This window comes from Alligator mississippiensis, chromosome 2, assembly GCF_030867095.1.
Source record: "Alligator mississippiensis isolate rAllMis1 chromosome 2, rAllMis1, whole genome shotgun sequence".
In the NCBI taxonomy this organism is placed as follows: domain Eukaryota; kingdom Metazoa; phylum Chordata; order Crocodylia; family Alligatoridae; genus Alligator; species Alligator mississippiensis.
Window position 1 is genome coordinate 256,872,980 of NC_081825.1, and position 23,140 is coordinate 256,896,119.

The 23,140-nt window shown below is 44.1% G+C and overlaps 2 protein-coding genes across 6 annotated transcripts in view; one reads left to right on the forward strand and one right to left on the reverse strand.

The window, feature by feature from the left end:
- The first annotated feature begins 391 nt into the window (after positions 1-391).
- Positions 392-3,763, forward strand: INSM2 (INSM transcriptional repressor 2). The gene has a single exon (XM_059721349.1). It carries the CDS (start codon positions 392-394, stop codon positions 1,838-1,840), a length of 1,449 nt encoding a protein of 482 aa, XP_059577332.1. The 3' UTR covers positions 1,841-3,763.
- RALGAPA1 (Ral GTPase activating protein catalytic subunit alpha 1) overlaps positions 2,936-23,140 on the reverse strand; it is a 223,614-nt gene continuing 203,409 nt past the window's right edge. For 4 of the 5 annotated variants that reach the window (XM_019488741.2, XM_019488740.2, XM_006258745.4 and 1 more), the window contains 2 exons: positions 14,053-14,177; positions 2,936-4,257 (listed from right to left, as the gene is read on the reverse strand). In XM_019488741.2, coding sequence (XP_019344286.1) covers positions 4,103-4,257; positions 14,053-14,177 — 280 coding nt within the window. In that variant the 3' untranslated portion in view covers positions 2,936-4,102. Of the gene's footprint in view, positions 4,258-13,340; positions 13,372-14,052; positions 14,178-23,140 lie in introns of all 5 variants that reach the window. The other variant, XM_019488742.2, reaches the window with a different exon arrangement.

Below are 23,140 nucleotides of genomic sequence, written 5' to 3' on the forward strand. Positions count from 1 at the left end.
TTAGTCTGGCGCTGTCCCCACGCTCCCCGTTGAAGTCCTCCGAGGCTCCGCTGCCCGCAGCCGCACGAGATTCGCCCCAGCAGGCGGCTTGGGAGCCGCTCGGGGCGGGGGCGCTGGCCGGGAGAGCCCGGCCCGGCCCCGGATGCGGGGCAGGGCTCCGGCCGCCGCCCGCGTGACGGGCCCAGGGGCTCAGCGCGGGGCAGACCCGCTGGGTGCCCCCCCCGCCCCAGCACCGCCGGGGCGCCCCCCGCTCCCCCCGCGGCGGCTCCAACTCCTCATTGGCCGAGGGGCAGTGACGCGGCGGCCGGGCCGGCGCTCGGCTATAAAGGCGGCGCGGGCGCGGGAGCTGCGGTCCTTGGCGCTGTCGGGGCGCGGCCGCGCGGGCGGGAAGATGCCGCGGGGCTTCCTTGTGAAGCGGAGCAGGCGGCTGGGAGGCTCCTACCGCGGGCGCCCCCCGGCCCGCGCCTTGCCGCTGCCCGCCGCCCCGGAGCTCCCCCCGCCGGCGGCGCCCAGCCCGCCCCCGGTCCCGGCCTCGGCCCTACCCCTGGCCCTGGCCGCGCCCGCGTCCCTGTCCGCGCCGCCCGCCGCCGCCCGCAGGCCGCCGCAGCAGCAGGAGGCGGCGGGCGCGGGGCCGGGGCCGGTGCCGGGGCAGCAGGGCCTAGCCGGCAGCGCGCCCGCCCCGCCCGAGGGCCCGGCGGGCTGGGGGGCGGGTGGCGCGGGGCCGCCTAAGCGCCTCTTCTTCGAGCGCTGCCTCAGCTCGCCAGCCTCGGCCGAGTCCTTCCCCGCCGCCGCCGCCGCCTTCCCGCCCGCCGAGCCGCCACTGCCGCCGCCGCCCCGCACGCCCCTGCCCGCGCCCGCCCCCGCGCCGCCCGCCGCGCTCTGCCCCGCGCTGCAGCGGCCGCCCCGCGCCAAGGCGCCCGCCAAGAAGCCGAAGGCGGCGGCGCGGAGGCTCAGCTTCGCCGACGAGGTGACCACGTCGCCCGTGCTGGGGCTGCGCATCAAGGAGGAAGCGGCGGGGGGGGCGGCGGCGGCGGCGGCGGGCGGCCGGGCCGGGCGGACGCCGTTGGGCGAGTTCATCTGCCAGCTGTGCAAGGAGCACTACGCCGACCCGCTGGCGCTGGCGCAGCACCGCTGCTCGCGCATCGTGCGCGTCGAGTACCGCTGCCCCGAGTGCCACAAGATCTTCAGCTGCCCCGCCAACCTCGCCTCGCACCGCCGCTGGCACAAGCCGCGCCCCGGCCCCGACGCCCGCAAGCCGCCGCCGCCCCCGCCGCCGCCGCCGCCGCCGGGCTCCGAGGGCAAGGAGAACAGCGGCCTGGCGCGCCCCGACGGCCCCGCGGCCGCTCAGCACCTCGGCGCCGCGGACAGCGCCTGCCGCCGCGACCCGCCCCTGCAGCCGCCGCCGGCTCCGCCGCCCGGCCCGTCCGCCGCCGTGTTCGCCTGCCCCTGCTGCCACAAGCGGTTCCGGCGCCAGGCTTACCTGCGCAAGCACCTGGGCACCCACGAGGCGGCGCGGCCCGGCCCGGCCGGCTACGGCCCCGGCCCCGGCCCCGGCGGCTTCCCGTGCCCGCTGTGCGGGGCGCCCTTCCCGTCGGCCGAGCTGCGCGACAAGCACGGGCTGTGGCACGCGGTGCGCGACGAGCTGCTGCTGCCGCCGCGGGGCCCGGCCGAGGGCCGCGCGGCCGAGGCGGCGGAGCAGCGCGGCTTCCCCTGCAAGCACTGCCCCGCCGCCTTCTTCAGCGCGCCGGGGCTGGCCCGCCACGTCAGCAAGTGCCACCCGCCCGACGGCCGCGCCGGGCCCGTGCTGCTGCTCCACGTGCCGCTGCGCCCGGGCTGCTGATGGGCGCGGGCTGCAGGGAAGCGAGACCGCAGGAGCCGGCGGGCCCCGCTGCTGCGTCTCGGCATTGAACGTGCGCGTCCCGCGCCCCGCAGCAGGTGACAGCCCCCCCCCCCCCCACCTCAGAGCCGGCTGCAGCTTCCCCGCCCGCTGCGCTAGACACGGCTTCTCCTGCTCGCGGTACAAAGAGCTGCGGCTTGACAGAGCTTTAGGATGCTGGGCTTGCTCGTGTCTCACATGGCAATAGCTATAAGTGAGGAAACTAATGGCCAGGGCAGTGGCCGTCCCTTAGCACAAGTGTGTTGGGCAGCCCAGCACCTCGTTAAACCCTAGCAGAGCAAGGTGGAGGCATTGGGCAGCTAGTACAAAGATGAGGCAGGAGCTGCAGGTCTCTTTGCTTTAGCCCTAGGCCCAGGAGAAGCCTAGCTATAAAGCAGCTGGAAGCTGCAGCCGGAGGAGTCCCATCCTCAGGCAAAACCCAGGCCCAAGTGAAAGGGATGGCTCCCCAGTGCCTTACCATGGAGCACCTCTGACGCGTGCTGTTATTCCAGTGTGTGCACCTTCACAGCCAGCTGTGGAGAAGCCAAAAGGGCTCCTAATCCAGTGTCCAAGGAAGGTTTATTAAAAGCCCACACCTGATGTTTAAGGCAAAACTCAATTCTTGAAAATAAGTTCTCCCATGGAGAAGCAAGAGCGCATTGCGCCCTCTCCTTGTCTTAACTCCCTTCCTACAGTCAAACACAAGGAAGGCAAGACAGGCTAGAACCAAATAAACAACCACGGTGGCATCAGGGAACATCTGCCGGGCAGGATGTTCTAGGGCTCTGCATTATCCCAATGGCTCTAAAAGTATGATGAGCCTACACGTTTTCAGTAAGGCTTTTATTAGAAGCCCTCCAAGGCTTGGGGTGAGAAGTAGAAGTGGTCGAATAACATACATCAACGTTAACTAAAGAATGAGAACTAAATGGCACCATCTGATCCGGAAACCTCCCAACTCCTCCACATCTAATAAAGATTATGGACCAAACTATTCTTTTACTCAATGGAATAAGTCAGAGCTTAATCTCTGAGGTGCAATGAATAATATACAGAAGGTGGTAAGAATAATTTTATTGTATTATTAAATAGCATGTCTTCTCTTTAACCATTACAAATCTGTGGATACTACATGAATGACAATACATAATTTATATTTCTATTGTTGCCCGTATGATATATTTACACATGCAGTTAGTACAGATGCCATGCTATGTTTTGTCATAGCAGAATATGCTCGACTTAAAATGTGAGCATTTCATCTTCTATAGGAAAATACCTCTTGGTGGGTGGAATGTGTGCACTAACCTGCGCTCACAAAGTCAGGATCATCAGCATTTCAGGTCGGACTCCTAGAGCGTGTTCCCTTTTCTTCCATAGTACACAGCATTGGAGCAATGAATTTACATTGGAAAAGTGCTTCTTTATGTAAGAATAATATACATCTAGATCCAGCAGCCTGATGATAAAAGGCTACATACTCAGAGCAAAAGAGCATTTACTACTGATACCACATTAGAAAAATATTTGGAAGCCAAGCATAATCAGAATTTCAGCACAGTGATTTTTCTTATTTCCGGTATACTTTATGGCATCACCTGCACAGTTATGAAATAATATATTGCATTGTGAAGGAAGAGTTGGTGCTGATAGCAAGTTATGTTTTGTTTGGACTCTGAAATGCTAAAAGACCATTTACTTTAAGTATTTCATTCTTATAACATAAATAAATCTGTACACATCGTGTGCATTAACATATGACCTTTGACGAGGACTTTACAAATGCATCTTCAATTTAAAATTGTACATTCATTTTCAAATTGTACATATTTATTTCTTTGTTACAGAGAAAATTGCGATGGGACACAATAAATATAGTGTATAAGACTGCAGTCTCCAGTTCCGTGTATGGCTTGAGGTTAACCACAGCATTAAAAGTGGCTACTTTAGATATCTTTTCATCCTGGAAGGTAAAAGGTGCAGAAAAGAAACTGCACTCAAAAAAAAATATGGCAGCCTGGAATTTGATAAAAAAAATAACGAAAGCTAAAATATTAAGATACAAATAAAATTCCAGTGTCACTGTCTAAAATAAATGTACAGGAAAGGGCTATGCTGGGGACAGGACATGCACATCAGGGACATTTTTCTTTAACTGATAGTTGTGGGTCAGCCTATGAGGAGCTGCTGCTAATTGTTTATTAGAAAGTTGCAGGTTCTAAACACTTAGGACTTGTTGGCTGAGCCAGAGGAGCGGCGTAGTTTCATGGACATTCGGCTCTTGCTAGTCCGAGGAGACATTGGAGAGGCTAAGTCGGTCCCGTCCACCTGAGCCGTTGCTGCTGCTGGAGTTTCGCCCAGCTGGGTCTCTGGGCAAGAGCCTGAAGGGGACAGCAAGAATCAAGCTTGTTAGTACAGCTGCCTTGCTCATAGCAAGGGAATCTATACACAGGGGAACAGATGGGAACTTTTGTGTTGCTACCAACCCACAGCATATGCCAGCCCGTTATTGACTGTGGGAGACTTTGTTACACATGGAGGCAGCAACAGATACAAATGCACCTTTAGAGGTGAAAACTAAAAACTTTCTAAACTACAAGCTTGTATAATACTATTCTATTAGCCATGAGGATGAATATACCTGAAGTTTCTGAGTGGGGATGGAGAGAGTTATTCAAACTATGACTAGAGTTCAGTCTGTGGTAAGAACATGGAGGGTTAACAGCATGGTGAGCATGCAGGGGGGTGGGATCTAGACGTGTAACTGAAAAGGTGGAGTGGGAAAGGGCAATGGAGGGCCCCCAGGGATAGCATCTAATACTTAGTCAAAGCTCCAGAAGGCAAATGCTTACAGGGCCCACAAGGCAGAAGCTTGAACAGATTACATTAATTAGACAAACTAGGTGTTTCATTTTCTTTGTAAAAGGAACAAGATGAATTTGAGGTTACAACATGCGATCCATTACATGAGCGTTCAAAGCTGCTCTGCAGCGGGTCCTGAGTTTGTGTCTTGGAACTCATTAGGAAAAACATACCAAATCCTTTCCCATAAAAAGAAGCCAAAGGAAAAGGAGCAAGTATAAAATCAAAATTATGTTCTAATTCTCTCTGTGCCCATTACTCTCCTTTGCATATTTACAGCAGATACACACAACTAGTTTGCTGTCACCTATTTTAATTACAGAGTTTGGTATATTGACCTTTACGGATCACTCCGGCCTATACAAATTATGGATGAAATCATGGCCCTACTGAAGTCAAAGGTAGCCCTTTCAATGACTTCAGTAGGGGCAGAATGTCACACTGTATTTCTTCCATACCATGCTAGCATAGGGTCTTCCCTAAAATAACGATACATCAAAACTTAAGCTACCAATCTTCAGCACAAATTTCATTCATGAAATAATTTCATTACATATTTAAAAGTCTCTGAATACCATTTACTTTGAAGGATCCCCTAAAAGGGTTAGTGAATCATGGATCATCAGAAGTTTAGCAGTGCATCTCACACGTACTATTACAGACCAAATGATTTAATTACTTAGACATTCTACATCTGTGGGCCAGCATCTGCCTACTCCAAAGACTGTACAATTCTTTCCCTCTTGTTTGAACTGAAGCAACCCACCTAAATGATAGGGGAGGATAAATACACTGTTACATGTTCCCCAGCAGGTGACAGTAATTTAGTTCACAAACTAGGTACCACATTGCCAAACAATCTGGGAAAGCATGATAATGCCTGACTCTCTGAGCCTTCCAGAAAGGCAAGTGGGAAACCATGCACCTTCTTCCTTTTCTGAAATTGTATCTTGTTCTAATTTTACAAGGAATAAAAGCATTTCAAATGGTGGAGGTTAGAGAATAGAAAATAATCATTGTTCTTTTGCACAGCATACCATTCACAGCTAGCGTGAAAGACCTTCCGTTTCAAGCCTTTACCCTTTACCTTGATGTGGCCAATGCTTTCTAGTGGAGGTTTTGGAAGGAGAAGAAATATCACAGCATTTCTTTCTTTGTTGAGAATGAAGTGATGAGGAAGGAGAAGTGGACAGAAGTGAGGAAGGGGGAAGAAAGATAAAAGATAACAGGTGTCAGATATGAGACACGAACGGCAAAGACTGAAGGGCATTAACAGGTGAGGTAGACCAGACAGAATTTAGAATTTCAATATGCAACTGCTGTTCATGCTACAGGTTAAGAGAGTGATGGGTTAGTATGTGTATGAAGCAACAACTCTGAAGTTATACTTACCAACTAAATGTTACAAGGAGAAAGGAAGAAAGAGAGAAAGAAAAAAGTTCTATAAAATAATCTAGATCCAGCAACCTTATTTAAAACCAATGTGATGTATCTCAACTGTTCTGTCTAAAGAGCTTTCATAAATTCTGTGAAAATAGTTAAACACACACACAAACACAAATCTAGAAGGAAAAACAGATGGAAATTTGATACTTGGCTTCTGCTCACCAGTTTGGTTTCATATTTTTAAAACACTGGAATTATTCCCAGCCTAAAGAAGGAATCATTGAAGAGATGTCATGGAAAAATATCCCAGCATAACATCTGAGCAGTATAGTGTTAAGTCAATGAGTAAATCAGACCTTCAGGTTTCACCCAAAATGTCAGAAAGAATTTAAATTCATACTCTTTCAAACAAGCAGCAATCATACTGGATAAAAAAGTACTTGAAAAATAGCTTAGTTTTTTTAAATTAATGTATAGCTCTTGTACACACATTTTGTATAAAATTACTCAAGATAGCCATCAGAAAATGTAAAGCTATCTATTATCTAAACTCTTAAGCACATGTATCAGACTGGCTTACTGAAGAACAGAAGTCATGCAGCGTGTATTCCACATCTGAACAGTTCAGACAAGAAGAGTGAAGAATAAATGGCACTTAAAAATATTTTAATCTGACAACAAAAAATGCATTGATTAATATTCTAAATCTCCTGGCAATGTATTCCATGCACCTTGTATGTATCAATTTGCAATTTTAGTTTCTGTTTCAGATTTTGTAAGTTTTCAGTGCAAGCATTACATCTTTATATTTCTATGCAATGAATGATATATTTATGATTACTCAAAAGTAAAGTTAAGATAAAAAGACTTATGAGACAGATTAATTCAAGTTAGAAAACCTCACTCATTATTAGGACCTCCCATCACATGACAGTGTTTTAGTAGCTTAAGTTTTGACAAACTTTAATTGTTTGGCATCCCAGGTGCATGCTGCAGTCTGATTTCCTTAATGTTTCAGCCAAAATAGTTCAGTCCTTGCTGACAAAGAGGATAAGGGAAAATTTTTTGTTCACGTTAAAAAATGTTGGTGAGTTTCACAGAACCTCTAGCATTCCCACACTTTGAAGGAGAGATCTGAAATTTGGCAGGGCAGTTGCCTATGTCTCATCCCTGTAAAAATCTGCCCATGTTGTAACTATTTGAAAAACTACCTTTATTCGCATCTGCTCAACAGAGGATGACTAGCTAGGTCAGGGCTGTCCAACATGAGTGGCCTGTGCAGGCACTTGCTGCATAGCTCTTGGGCCGCACTGTGCACTGTACGGGTAATCCTCTGCCATACCATATGGTAGGCATCCCCGACTACACTGTGCCAGTGCCCCTGCTTCTTACACACTGTACCACATTTTCCTCTGTTGCTGCAGTGTGTTGGTGGTCCCACTTCATGTTAGTCCCTGGGTCCTCTGTATGTGGACTTCCTCAACTGTGTTGCCCCACCTCTGCAGGGCAGAGAAAGGGGGAGGGAGAAACAGGCAGGGGAAGCTGGAAGAGGGAGAGGGAGCTCTGAAGACTGGCTGGTGCCAACTGGAGTGGTAGGGGAAGCAGCACCTGGACTGGGAGCCCTGGGCTGCAGCTTAACCCTTTGGTGGCTGCATGCAACCCATGACCTGTGCCAGTTCATGTGACCCTGCATGCGACCCTGAGCTAGGGAATTTAAAATCCCCAACAATTCTAGCAATACAAGGCATGCTCCAAACCAGGAACTGACTGGGACCATCCCTACAATTTCTGCTCAGAGCTGCTGTAGCAGGAGAGGCTTGTCCAGGGTTTGACCCTGGAACTGGCAATAGGGAGCCTTTCTCGCCTTTGCTCTCTAGACCCATTCAATCAGGAGGAAGATGCTTGTTCTGAATGCACAGGAGTCAATTGCCATACTAGAGTGGAGGGGTAGACTGAAACAAAGCAAGGCAAGGGAGAGGCACCTCTGACTGGAGGCTAATAATGTGGGGAGAGGTTAAAGGAGGAAGGGAATATAGTAAGTCAGTTAAAAAAGGAGAGGGCTACAGGGAATGGAGTCATATCTAATGACAAATCAGGTACAATTAGTTGGACAGAAACTAGGACTGATACCTGCTGGAGGGAGGTGGGGGCACATTGGATTAAGAACCCAGAGGAGGATATTAGAAATCAGGAGAAGGTGAGGAGGGAAGAGAAAGGAAACTAGGGAAAGGTGACAGATCAGACAAGATGTTAGGGGCCCTGGATTGGGAACTGACTGGGCAAAGAATGGAATGGAAAGCCCGAAGGAAAGGAGATTGGAACTAGGTAGACAAGGACTAGAAAAGCAAGAAAGAAGAGGCAGGCATGAGGAAGGTCATAGAGGTCAAGGTACTCGCCCAAAGTTAAACAGCAAGCCAACTGCAGAACAGAGACTAATTTTTCAATCCTATAAATAAGCTGCTAAATCTCATAGCCTCTTGTGCAAGTCAAACAAATAACAACCTATATGATCTGCTGTTCCCCTACATGTTGTTTGGGATACATATTTATTTCACCAGGAGGAGCGGGGTTTGCAATATTTGCACAAACAATGTTTTGAAAATAGAAGTACAGGACCAAAATGTGTCCTGCTTTTTTCACAGATGAAGTAAGCAGTTGTGAGATCCCTAGACTATCCTCATGACATTATACTGTGCCCAAAAGCACTATTTTAGAGGGGACCTTTGTTTATAGGAATTACTTTAACAATACAGTGCATGTCCTGGCACGGAGGGGAAAAAAGATACTAACAAGTTCAGCCTCACAAGGTCAATAAGGCCTTCGACATTTTTACCACTGACAAGAAACCCAAGCAGCTCTGCAACATAAACATGTCTTAAACCATGAACTGGCATTACAACTGTAGTGCTAGATGCATCTTTGTAATGTTACAAGAAGCACGTGTACAGTTGTTCAAGCTATTGTGGCATTACAAAGATAGTGAAAGTGCTACGAAATGTCACCTCTTTCAAAGATGAACTTGGGCTATGCTTGGTAGCTCCCCTCCCTTTGCTCCCCGTACAGGGTTTGAGCTGTTACCTGGTTTCACCAATCAGTTGATCAATGGTGGGCAGCTGGGAGCTCTGCCAGCTGGTCACTGACAGTCTTCCCCTTTCTCAGAAGGAAAGAGAACAGGCTTTCAGTGATCAAGCTCCCATGTGGGTAGAGGTACCCCAAGAGCAGCCTCCTATTGACCCCTAGCTGGAGCTTGCCTTTTAGGAAACATTCTAACTCTGCATCTGGGGGACTCAAATGCCTATACACCCCCATAGTATTGCATTTCTGTAGAGCTACAAAGGTGTCAGTGTGCAACCCCTGGGCTCCCACCCAAGTCATTGTAATGATGGCAGCCGGGCTCCCTGACTTCCCATCCCCAGCAACTTTGGCTTCTGGCCCTGTCTTGGTCCTAGGGGCAGGGTAGGATGGCACAGTGGTAAGTGGCCAGGCTGCCTATACTGCATGTGCAGCAGGAGGGTGTAGGGCTGTGTGCCTTGACTGCTCAGCTGCAGTGGACTGCCCATGCAATGTGCAGTGGGGTGGGGGTGTGTGGGGGTTGTGCCCATGAGTTGGAGGGAAGGGGCGGGGGAGCTGGGCTGTGTGCATGGTTACTGAGATTATTCAATATGGAGGCAGGATGGCCATTCTATTCTGTTCTGGGATCAAATGCAAGGAACAGTGATGATAAAAAGTCATTTTCACTCATCCACTTAATCTGTAAATTTAGCTCCTACAGAGTGAGAAAAGTGGGAGAAGGTGAAGTAGGTTAGATGAGAGAGATTATTTCAATTTTTAAATACCTGGGAAGTACTCAGGTACCATGATGGCACAGAAAATGAAGTCTCTAGATAGAACAGCAGCATCAACCACAGCTACAATCTAATCCAGGGATGCTCATAGGTATCAGGATGCCACTTATGGGCCTGGAAATTTGGTGGTATGGCAAGAGGTGGCAGTGTTATTTGCTGCAGCTCTCAGAGCCCTGCTGACCAGATCTGGAGCATGAAGCTACACCATCTAAACCCAGGGGTGGCCAAACTGTGGTGTGCATGCCAGAAGTGGCATGGCTAACCTCTGTGCACCGCACATGGCAGATCATGGAGAAGGTGTGGAGCATGGTGGCACATAGGACAGGGAGGAGAAGACAAAGCAGCAAATCGGGCATGGGAAGGGGATCAGAATGGTACTAAGGCAGGGCCTAGGGCTTAATTTGTGGCATGCCTGACAAAAAGGCTGCCCCCTGTTAATCTATCCTGTGGGATCAGAAATTTGTTGGTAGGAATTATTATTATTGCTGCTGTTGTCGCAATTAGCTAACTTCATCCTCTGAAATCAGGGATGTACAACTAGCGGCCTGTAAGGTGTCAGTGTGCAACCCCTGGGGTCCCACCCAACCCATTGCTATGATGGCAGCATCAATTATTGCTGCTGTCACCAAATCTCAACCCCTGGGGCCAAGTGACATTGCTCCATGGTCCAGTCCCAGCCTGTGGGGCTGGAGAAGTTGGGCACCACTGATCTAATCAACAGTAGCAGTGATTCTAATGAAGGTTAACAGTTCCCTTTAAAATTTTAATCTTAACTGGTCAGTATGCTGAAGCAGTTTTACCATTAAATGGAGCAGTATTCAACTTGTCTTTGATCTACCTGATCAACAGCATGATGGGTGCAACATATTTACAATAGCTGGTGATATTCTGTCATGGTTTTGCAGCTTCCATAATATTAAATGTTCTCATCCTAAAATGGTAAAGTGCATGTATCATCCCCTTATAAAGTGTAAATAACATCAGCAATTGTAATAGAGCTACTCTTTTGGAGATCATGATCATATTTGAAAAGAAACTTACCATAAAGGTTAAAAAAAGGGTAGGGAGAAGGGGGAGGAATGCCTAATAATGTAAACCTAAAAATATCTTGTAAAGTTTTCCAACTCCTTCCCCCTCTGGCTCCAAAAGGATAAACCGTTGAACCAGCATTTAAAAAAACAAATACTTTAATAAGTTCTTCATTAGAGTTGGTCAGAAATGTTTAGATGACACTTCCACTGGAAAATGCCCATTAATTGAACCTAACATGTTACAGTTGTAACATCTTGAGTGTGATGAACTACTGCTGAATCTAAGCGTGGATCCAGCAAAACTTATTTAGATTCCTGATGGATTCTGGAAGCTTTGAAGTCCCTTGCTCTGAAGTAGTCCACGTAACAGGTCTGTGTGACAGCTAGGAACCCAGAACTTGCAGGTCCTCCAGTTCTAGGAGAATCTACCTGGCAGGAACACAGGGTTTACAGACTTGTCAGTGGGACTGCCCCACAGCTGGTGACCCTGGCATTTCTGTAAATTCCAGACTAATTAGGACTGCCACAGCATTTAGGTTCCCTACTGTGTAGCTTGGCTTCAGAGCCTGGCTAGGATCTGTGACTCCCCAGCAGCAGATGGGACAAGCTGAGAACCAAAGACCCCATGGAGGTTCTCTGCTGTTTGTTGAAACTGGCATTTTTGTCACTAAGATTATGTTAACAGAAATATAAGAACTGCCATTCCAAAACAGAACATTGGTTTGCCTAACCCAGGGATGTCAAAGATACAGCCCAAGGGGCCAGGAACATGGGGCGGGGCAAATGGAGGCAGGGCTTGCCTTGAATTCCTAGGCATGGAGTCCTGTAGGGGATGGGTGTTGGCAGTAGGGAAAGGTGAGTCAGGGGTCAAGTGATGGCTGTTAGTCCCTGCCTCACCAACACTTGTTCCACCTAACCCAATATCCCATAACTCAGGGGTGCCAAACTTGTTTGGCTCCATGATTGGACCAGACCATGGGCTTTCCTGTGGACCAAGCCACCTTTGAACAACGGCAGCACTATTAATCTCTCCAGTTGCTAGAGCTGCTGTTTCAGTGTGGCTCGAGTGCTAACAGTGCTGCTGTTCACCCCCCTTTTATCCCTGCTGCCAAGTTTAGTCATTAGGGGTAACTGAAACCACTGATTTCAGTGGCACTAAGGGGAGAGGCGAGGGCAACTGCATTAAATTCTTGGGTTCTTGAGTCACAATGAAACTGCATTTCTGGCAGCTATGGAGATTAACACCATCACCCCAGGGACTCCAGCAGCCACAGTATAAACCCCACAAGCCAGACGATCTGTTTTTGTGGGCCATATCCAGTCTGCATGTTTGACACCCCTGTCATAACTGATTCTGGGAAAAGTGGCCTTGCTCACTAAAAATAATGATGCAAATTGTTGAATTCTATACATGTTAGTGGATGGATATATTTGAAAGAGAAATGGTAAAATTATTACAAAATGTATGGGATTATGCTACCTATAACAGCAAAAAAAAAAAAAAAAGTGGGCAACCATAACCATGTAGACTATCCACTGGATATCACAAGGACTGGTCTCCCCTGTAATTTTTAATGCTTTGTGTATAAACGTATTATTGATTTATAACCTCATATAGCTCAATATACTCTGGGAATTAAGCCCATGGGATGATTAAAAGATGTGTGAAAACATGGCCCTAACATAAAAAAATTCAGTGCTTTTTATTTCTCCCAATGTTAATTCTTCCTGTGGCTCCGATTTGGATCTTTTTAGAATATGTTTTAGAACTTTTTCTGTACATATCAATTTATCCAATCTAATCTGATCTAATTTCCAGTAACTGTTTTCAGACTTTAACTGATGTTCCTCTACTCTATATCTATGAATTACAACTTTTCATTCACAGCATTTTTATTTAATTTTAATGCAACATAAATTAAGGTTTAGCAATAAAAATGTAGTTGTTATGCATTCTTATCCTTCTTTCCTATATCATCATTGCAGAAGATCTACCAACATCAATGCAAGACATTACAGGGTACAAAACACACCACTGCCATCCAGTACTAATTATTCATGCTGAGAAACAAAAGGTCAACATAATAAAGTGTTACTTGTTCAACAGTTGTCTCTAGCATTAGTTACCTTAATCCCAGAACCAGTGTTAGTGTTTCATGCAGACCTGGGGTTAGTAAAAGACGACTTGAAGAAAATGTAGTGGTAATTTCTCAATCAGTGTGAAATTCTTTTTAGTGTGAACAAAGGCAACAAGGAAAGTTCACATACGACTTGGTTACAAGCTTAGTGCTCTAGTAAAAGTAACAAGAACAGAGGGGTTTTTTGGACACTTTGTCTTACCTTCAGATAAACAGAACTGATATTTAATGATCTAAAAAGAGGGGAAATAAAATAAATGAAATAATCATAAGGAGTTCAAGAAATTATCAGAACAGGACGGCCTTGAGTTTCATTTTCTCACCGATTAATATTTTTTAGTAACTGAAAATGCAGTAGCCTCTTATAAAACAGGTTTTTAACAACAGTTTATTAGATAAATACAGCCCTGAGAAAATTTTTTGAATATGTTTTCAATATTTTGAAAATATAAAAATTGATTGCAAAACTTGCTTAGCTTCTCAATTTGACTCTTTACATTACAGATTAGCACCCTAAACACCCTTGCAGAGAAACAATACTTAATGATCTATCAGCCTGCACTAGCACAGATGAAATGTTGCATGAGCCTAGAGTTTTATAGAGATTTTAATATTGAGATTGTGTTAAAATTTATGATAAAAATATAGGAACAGGTTTCTATACTAAAATGCTTTCCCAGATCATCTTTCAAGACACTAAAAATTGTGCCAGGCAATCAAATAAGAACTTAAAATCAATTCCCCAAGAGTTAAGTATTACACAGTTTGCTAAATATGTACATCTAATTCAGGTTGTACATGTTCAGATTAATGAACACAATCATGCATAACATTTGGAAGTATAGTCTTTATAAGTAAGGATACTGCATTTTAAGTGTTGCTCCGGAAAGACAGTTTTTAATTTAATTTCTTACCTGTGTCAGAGGGCAAATGGTGGTAAGGCGCTGGACAGAAAACCTGGGCAGCAAAATCCTCAAAAGTTGTAGGTTCAAGATGGTGCTGAATAATTGTTTGCAGATAACGTGCTCTCTCCTCATAACTGATTTACCCAAGAATTAAGGATCAACTTAAAGTTGGATCATGCACTCCCTACTTATTAGGGCTGAGTAATTCAGCCATATTATTGCCTTATATGTATTCATAATTTATGGGCACTGAAAAATAGCATTAAATATGAATTAAGTTATCCTTAACACTTTATATAACATTTCACATTGCTTCTACAAAATGAATAAAATTATTTTTCATTACTTAGAATTTTCAAAATACGGGCCTTGCTATGAACTAATTAGAGATAAATCTGAACTGCTTTGGAACAGAATCTGAAGCAAATCTCATGGTTCTGCCTACTTGTAATGATAACAGTTCAACAACTGGATGCAGCTAAGGCAAAATCTCTTTGGAGAAAGCTACATGCTGCTTGAGGTCAATATTACCTTTTTTCACTTACACTCCCCAACATCTGTAATCTCCAACTGAAGACAAAAATATTTTCTAAAGTACCAAACTAGCTTGAGTATAACTCTGTTTAAAATTAGGTTTGAATACACTTTCTACATTTAGGGAGATAATGTCAAAAATATTGATCATTAACAGCAAATTAGATTCTGTACCTTTTCAATAAAAAACTACTTCCATAAACCCTAAACGAATTGATGCAGTTAAGATAAACAGCTAAATTTCTGCATCAGAAAAATTACCTAGTCAATTATGCCATTAAAACAGGCAGCATATTTACAAAGAGTCTCCAAGACCCTTAAATACTAGCTAACAGAGTGTCGGCAGGGCATTGAAAATAAAATACTGTACTTCTTCCTTTTCACCACATTCTCCCTCTCTGATATTATTGACAAGAGACCAGTATCTTGAAGTGTTGTTGCTTTTGAAGAACCCTCTCCAGGCTTCTTGTTCCAGCAGGCCTGATTGTGCTGTTAGCACGGAGAGAGCGAGAAAAAGAGAGAATATTTCTGCTGTTCGTGAAAGCAACTATGGAAATGGCTGTCAAAATGTAGAGCAGCAGGCAGCAACATACAATTATCAAGAAAGACTACCATGCTGACTTTGTGTCGTACAGTTCCTGAACTGAGAAATCAGTTAACCTTTTCTCTTACAACTTTTAAAGTTGTTCAGCTGGACTCAGTAAGGTTGATTTAGGCAGGCTGTATTAAAATATCTTTTATAATCTAATAATTATATAATTAATAATAAAATAAAAAGAAAATTCTACTAGAGTTTACTCCTTTGAGAATGATAACATTTTCTGGCAAAATATTTTTATTTGCCCATTTAAAATAAGAAGGTTTATGTTATATGCAGAGAGTTAGTACGAAGGAAGTCCTGGGTTTCCAAAAGTGAATTTGCCATGAGGCTTTCAGAAACTTATTTCACCTTTTTTCTGCCTGCTTTTCCATCAGTAGAATGGGGATAACTTTTATCTTTGCATGTCATGTGAGTAATTAAAAATGTAAAGAAAAAAGTGCTATATAAGGGCTGAACATTAATAAATAAATGACCTTGCCATTTTTACTAATCATTAAAAATCAGCCCTGAGTTAGGACTGAAGACAATACATTTTAAGTACTTTTTTGGCTTTCAAGACTATAATTCAGCCATTAAAAGGAATACCTAGGACAACCCATGCCTATATTTATCAAATATGAATCAATTATAACAGATTTGTAATATATATGATTAAACTCCTTTAAACAAAACAAAAAAAAGCCAAAAAACTAAAACCATAGTAGACCATGTAGTTAATCTAAAATAATCATCAGGGAAATAGGCTCCATAGCATTCTTTGATTAGGCTACAGCTTGAGTTTATATAAATATTGAAATAACATTGAAAAAAAAATTATTTGAAATTCCTTCTGAATATTAAGATGGTTGAACCTTAGAAGAATCCTATCCTGAAAACACTACAATAGAAACATTAGGATAAGAGAATAGATAAAAAAAAATGTTTCATTGTAAAGGTTCTTAGGTTGGGGGACATGCACAGTATTGAGCCTTAACACAGGAGAGTAATATAGCACAGGTTTTAAGAGGCTATATATAAGCAGTAGAGGATGAAACCGATGGCTGAAGTCTAAATAATACTACATATCTCACAACTTGTTGAAAAGCACTTTTTTCATTGGGGGAGATTCACAGCTGCTGAATTTTCTGCAGTTAATAGAGTCCTTTGATTCACAGCAGTGCCCCTTCCACAAAAAATACTGGCCTTTGTGTATTACCAGAAACTAATTTTCTATTTGGCTGAAAAGGGAAAAATGGGGTTATTGCTTCTCCCTCCTACAGAGCTTTTCATTATGCCTGATGCACTCAACTTCTAAGCTCTTCTGAGAAAAAAAAATAACTGAAGAGGCAAGAGGTAGAAAAATGAGCTTGTTAGCACATTAGAAGTGAAGTATCTTGGTGGGTCCTAGAAATTCCCAGTGGTGTGTTAACTTATCACTCTATGCATGCTGGCACTGATAGTCTTTCAATTGATCACTCTCTTTTCGCACCAAAGGTGCTGCCAGGAAGCAAAGGCTGAAGGCCCACAGGAGAACAGGCTGCTATCAAAACAAGCTGTTTTTAAAAGTCTGCTTGAATGGGTAAAATGTTTCATGAAAAAGTAGGGTGGAGACACCTAGCTGCTTTTAAAATGCTCTACTTTCAGAGGTCTCTAAATGAAACCTTTTAGTTTATCTTACTACATCTAAAGATTACACACAAATAAGGCAGAAATGTAGGAGTTACTACTCTGAATGTAACCAGGACACTCCCAATCCCAAATCTGAGCACATAACTCCCAATCAAAGAAAAATAAAAAAGTCCTGATATGGCTGCTGATTAAGGACAGTACTAGTTCCATTGCACGTAGGGAGAGGATGGACTCACTAGAGTATTTGTTTTTTTTAAAAATCGTGGTTCAACAGTTTATTCCTTTTGCAGTTGGAGGGGGAAGGAGTTGGAAAACTTTACAAGATATTTTAGGTTTACATTATTAGGTAGTCCTTCCCCTTCCCCCCACCTTTCTTTTTTTTAACCTTTATGGTAAGTTTATTTTCAAATATGATCATGATTTCCAAGACAGTAGCTCTATATTACAATTGCTGATGTTACTTAGACTTTATAAGGGGAATATAAGCATAAACATAGATTTGATATTGCCAGCATACTACACGGTATGATGATTGTTCAATTTGTCTTAAAAGAGTAGGTTTCATAATTAGGAACAAAGGAGCTCAGAGCATGAGTTTTATGCAGCCTAACAGAATAGGAAGCATTTTAATATTATTTACTAATTCATAGTTTGAGGGCATTTTTATATTTAAATCTCCAAACAAGTAGATTTTCATGACTGACAATCTAATTCTAAACTGGGTATGGATGTGAATATCTGCAACAGCAACTGTAATGCTTAATTTCTACATTTCTCTTAATAGTCTACATATTATTTCTTAAAAAGGCTGCTCTCTAGAGAAGAGTTATTAGCACCTATAAATTGAGTGGCACATATAAATTCAATGGCTAATAATAGGGCAACTCAAGCAGTACTTTCACTGTGAGTAGATGTTACCACTGGTGTGAACAATTAAGAATAGAAAGGACAAACCAATAAAAGAAGATTCTGGAAAAAAAAGTGGCTAAGTTTACAAGCTGACAAATTAACATCTGAAAGAATGGGTAGCTGTGTTATTACTACCACTACCACTACTACTGCTGCTATGAAGAACATGCTAAATACAATGATAGAAAATGGATGAGCTTTAAAATAACTATATTCATCAATCAGTCTCTCAAGTTTGTCACCTGAATGCACATAGGACCTACAATCCAACAGTTGCAATATAGATTTTGCAGCAACTATTAAATCATATTTATTTCAGGAGAAGGTCATAATCTTCAAAAATATTATTAATACAAGATGGAAAACACTAACGATACTTTTATATATTTTAAATGCCCCTTGGACTTTAGTCACTACAATTAACATTTATTTAATGAAATAATTTATTTTGCATCTGTATTCATTATCTCCACATTACATGTATTTTGTTAATATACGTATGCAATTTTAGGACTATTGATTTGCACAGGGGAACTACCACTGAAGTCCTGGTTGCCACATTACCTACTCATACTTAATCTGTTTGAAAAGTAACCTCTCATGTTTCCTCCTAATTGCCCTCCATTCTCTCCCTTCTATCACTGCTGACAAGTCTATTATCTTCATCTTTAACTCGGACCTCTCTTTAGGCTCCCACCTCCAGCTTATGTCTACATTTTGCAGATTCTTTCTGCATAACATCCCTTTCCAATACATTTTCAAAATCAAGTTGTCTGAGATCTTATCTTCCCCCATCTCAGTTACTGCAACAGCCTTTTCTTTAGGCTTGGCAAATGCAGTTTTCTTCTCAGTTGTCTGCTCAGAATATTGCTGCACAGGTTATTTTCCTAGTCTGTTGCTTTGACCACATGACCCTTCTCTTTGCATCCCCCTTGCCATTCTCTACTTGTCTTCACTTTCAAGCATTTTATGGTCAGTCCCTGCCCTACCTATCACCCATCTGGTTATGGACATATGAATGAACAATTTACTGTTTGGTAAAAAGCAGCAGGTTTTTATTACAGGTCAACTCCTTTGCTACCCATGTGCATGCTCTTATTCCAAAGTAAGTGGAAGGTAAACTGCAGTAGCTTAGTTTTCAGCAAAACAGGGCTAAAGTGCAACACAACTTCCAGTTATCATGAGGTAAAATGTACAAACTGGCAATTACTGTAAAAGCAGGTGATGTATGGTAAAATCCAGTACCGTAGCAACAAAGTTTGGCACTCAGGGCAAAGCCCGAAGTGGCAGCCTGCTCTCGCTCTGCACAGATCCAGGGGGCACATGGCCCCCCCCATGCTTGCCAGGGAGTGCACGCAACGGTGGGAGCTGCTCTTCCCTTGTTTACATGCCGCCCCTCCCCAAATATGCTGCTCATGGCTCTGTCCCACGCCTCACTTGGGCTGGGCAGTGCCTGTTGGTGCCCCTTCACTTCAGTGCCCAGGGTGGTTTCCCTGCTTGCCCCCCGCTTGCTACAGCACTGGTAAAATCCCATCTCCATATACCCCACAATAAACACGGCAAGCATTTGCTCATACCCTCATTCCTTCAAAATGTCACCAGATCATGCATGACATTGCATGTTCTCAGCACCTCTTACCGTTTTTCCTTCCCTGTGCCGTAGCCAGCAGCAGCAGCAGCAACTCCCCTCACCTCTCCTCCCTGACCTACCAGCCCTGCCTGGCCCCCCACCTCCCATTGTACTTTTAAGGCAATGAGCTCTGAGCTCCTGGTTTCTAGATGTGCCCATGTGGCCTGAGGTGACATGTGGGAACACAGCGTAGCACTGGCCTGGTTTGGCTGCATGCTGGGGACTCAAGGTGAGGGAGGGAGTGCAGGGAGAAGTGGTGAACACAGCATCACATTAGCCTGACCAGGCACAGATAACTTGGAGCTCCAGGCCCCCTTCTCCCTGCACACCCTTCCCCACCCTGAGTTCCTGGCATGCAACAGGGCTGGGCAGGTGCCATGCTGCATTCTTGTGCGCCACCTCAGGCCACGTGGGTGCAGCTGGCGTGGCTCCTGCCTGACCCAGCTGCGTGCCAGGGACTCAGGGCAGGGGAGGGGGCACAGGAAGAAGGCAGAAAGAGAGGTTAGGTTTCCCTAACCTGGGGGGGGGGGAGGGGGGGGCAATTATTTGGGCCAGAGAGCCACTTAGGGAGTTTTGGCGAGTTGTTGGGGTGGGGTGGAGGGCTGACCGGGCTCGTGAAGGGTCACCAAAACTCCGTAAAGTGGCCCTCTGGTCCAAATAATTGCCCACCCCTGCTCTAGAGAGCCAAAGCTGGAGTCTCATCATACTTTTTATGTTGGAATAACAAAAATTGCCTATAACAGGAAATGCAGACCACAGCAAGGTATCCCTAGGACACTGACAAGCTGACCAGATTTGAGAAACCAACAGTAGAACTTTTCACATATCTTTCATAGCAAGTTCAGCAATATGAAAAAGGAGGACTGCATTTTCTTAAGATGCATACATGGAGAAAGAGATAATGGGTTTTCCTTGCTATTTTTTTCTAGCACTGAAATCAACTTGAGTTTAAAAAAAAAAAAGGCATTTGCAATAAAAGACTGCTTCCTAAAGTTTATTAAGTTGATTCACTAATAATGTGTTACATGGATTGGGAGTGCTAGAGTCTGCTGATTTTACTGTGGTTATAATTTAACCGAAACACATGTGCCATGAACATTTGGAAGACAGAGAAGTTTTTGCTGAAATTTGAGCTACTGAATAGAAGTACTTCTGCTTATGTGTATATGTCCATGCACATGTGTGTTTATTCAGACTTGCACACTTATAACATACTATCACAATCCTATATTTGTATGATACCTGGTCCTCTTTGATCACACTGCCTTAGAGGAAAGGAGGTCTTTTGATGACAGCCCTAGAATTATCCCTCTGAACAAGGGGTCATATAGGTTAAGTGTAAAGTGAGAGACATAAGCAAAAATAGCCCAAACTATTCCTACACTATGATGGGCTCTACATTAACTGTTACTACACAGGAAAGATCTGGGAGTCATTCTGGACAGTCTGCTAAAACATCAACTTAGAGCTCAGCACCCATCAAAAAGGTAAACAAAAGGTTAGGAATTAAGGAGGGAATTGTTAAGAAAACAGAAAGTACCATTATGCCCCTTTATAAATCTATGACACATCCACACCTTGCGCACTGTGCCCAGTTTTAGTCCCCACACCTCAAAAAAAGAACTAGAAAAGGTACAGAGAAGGGCAACAAGGATGATAGTTAGTGACACAGAGGGGCTTCTATATAAGGAGAGACTAAAGAGGCCTATTCAGTTTAGAAAAGAGATGCAGGGGGTAGGGGAGAGATGCTTGGGAGGTAAGGGTTTACAAAAAACTCTAAATGGGGAAGAGAAAGTGAACAGTGATATATTATTTCACCGTTTCACAATACAAGAACTAGAGTCATAAAATGAAACTAGTAGGTAGTAAGTTTAAAATGAACAGTACGTGTCTACATGTGCCTCAACAGCACTTTCTGGAAGTACTAAATGACAGTGTACTAATAGCTTGTACTGCGCTGTGCCAGTGGCATATGGTTATTTTTAGCTGCTAGATCACCGTCGCAACATGTGATAGCAAGGAAGCGAGTTACTACAGCGACATAGCTGTGGTGTCATGGTTTGTGCCTGCCGATGCTGCGTCGCTGTAGCGCATTGCTATGGCAACGGAGCATCTCACGTATTTGTATCCACAAAAGAAAGTTCTCTCTCATACACTGTGCATTTTAGCGTAGAACTTGCTGCCACAAGATATTGTGGAAGCTGACAGTTTAACCAGTTTCAAAAAGGGACTGGACAAATTCTTGCAAGAAAGGTGCATCAGTAGCTACTGAATATGGGAGTTAGAGGTACAGCCTTTGAATCAGAATTTCCTGGATCTTAAATGTTGGAGGTTCCAAGTAGGAGACAAACAGGTGAAAATTCGTGTACATACCCTATTCACTTTCCCTTTCAGAATCCATTCTCTGCCACTGTGTGATGCCAGATGCCGAGCAAGATGGACCTATGGTCTGACCCAGTAAATGGCAGTTCTTATGTTCTTATGACACACAAAAGGGCATGTCTAAAAAGCAAGATAAACCAAAAACATAGGTTAGGAATGAGTGTCAAGGAGCACAGATACAGTCCCATCTCTGGATGATGTATTAGCAAGAATCCTCCAGTAAAAATAAATAAAGGATTTGTTTTTGGAGGGTATAGCTTTAAATATGGTGAATACTGGAAATACGTCAGGGGTAGAGGACAAAGTATTATTCCAATGCTAATAAGAAAAGTGAAATCTTCAATGTGAAAACACCTGCTAGGAGGATGAATACACATTTAGATGCACCTATGTATAGCCGATCTCCTTATAAAAAAGGATATAACACTCAGGAGAGTAGTCATGTAAAATGGTACCTTGTCAGACAGAATACTCGTGCCTTTGAAGTCTTGGAGTCATATTTCTTTACTCCTCGAAAAACATTTATAGTATTGTCAGTTTATATAAATGTCATTAAACTACCTTCCAAAACTACTATATGACATCAGAAGCCAAAATTACCATCATCATGGTTTTATGCAGGATACTTTGAGGACAACAGTTTGTACTACCTGGTTCCTGGTATGGAAGGGGCTGCAAGAACTGCAGAGATAGTTTGCATACAGATGGAACAGAATGATTGGGCCTTGGAAAAGGAAGAAGTTGTGCCAACTTCTTGGGTGTAATTTCTCTTCGTAAATTGTTTTTGAGGTCAAGGAGATAAAGGATTATTCCAACAGAAATAGGATGAGAAGCTTTTGCACAAGAGTGGAGATTAGGACCAAGATACCAAGGATGTTGATGGAAAAAACATTGGCATAATTAAATTCGGCTCCTGAAGAACAGTTTTTCTGGGAACTGGGAAACCTAAAAATGAAGACTGGCCAGTGATTGTCAAACCAGCTGAAATCATACTGAGTCACTGTAATTTGTACTCTTTGTTGGCTCTTGGAATCAAAGATGAAGGGGTGGGTAGTGATTGATCCAGTGTTGGAAGCCCTACAACTAAACAGTCCTTTGTGTGTAGATGGGTGATCGGTATCAACCTGCCATACTGAGAAGGGTAGTTGAAGTTCTGTTCTATTTTGAAAAATGACTCTGTAGAAGTGGCATCATGGTGTTCTCTATTTATTGTTTCTCAATGATTGCTAGATCTTGTTTGCACAGTTTACAAATAGAGAGGTGTTTTCTCCAACTGCCACTTCAGCCAACTCAAGTCAACCTGGAGTCTGAAAGTCAAGCTGGGTTCTTTTCTGCTTCCTCATCATTACCAGCAATGAAAATTGTGTACAACAAATTCTTCCCTGTGCATCTTTTTTTAGGGGGGCTGCACAGATGTACTGTACAATAAATGC

Bases quoted from the DNA above. Each gene is read 5' to 3' on its own strand.
- INSM2 (XM_059721349.1), top strand. From the start codon at position 392: ATGCCGCGGGGCTTCCTTGTGAAGCGGAGCAGGCGGCTGGGAGGCTCC.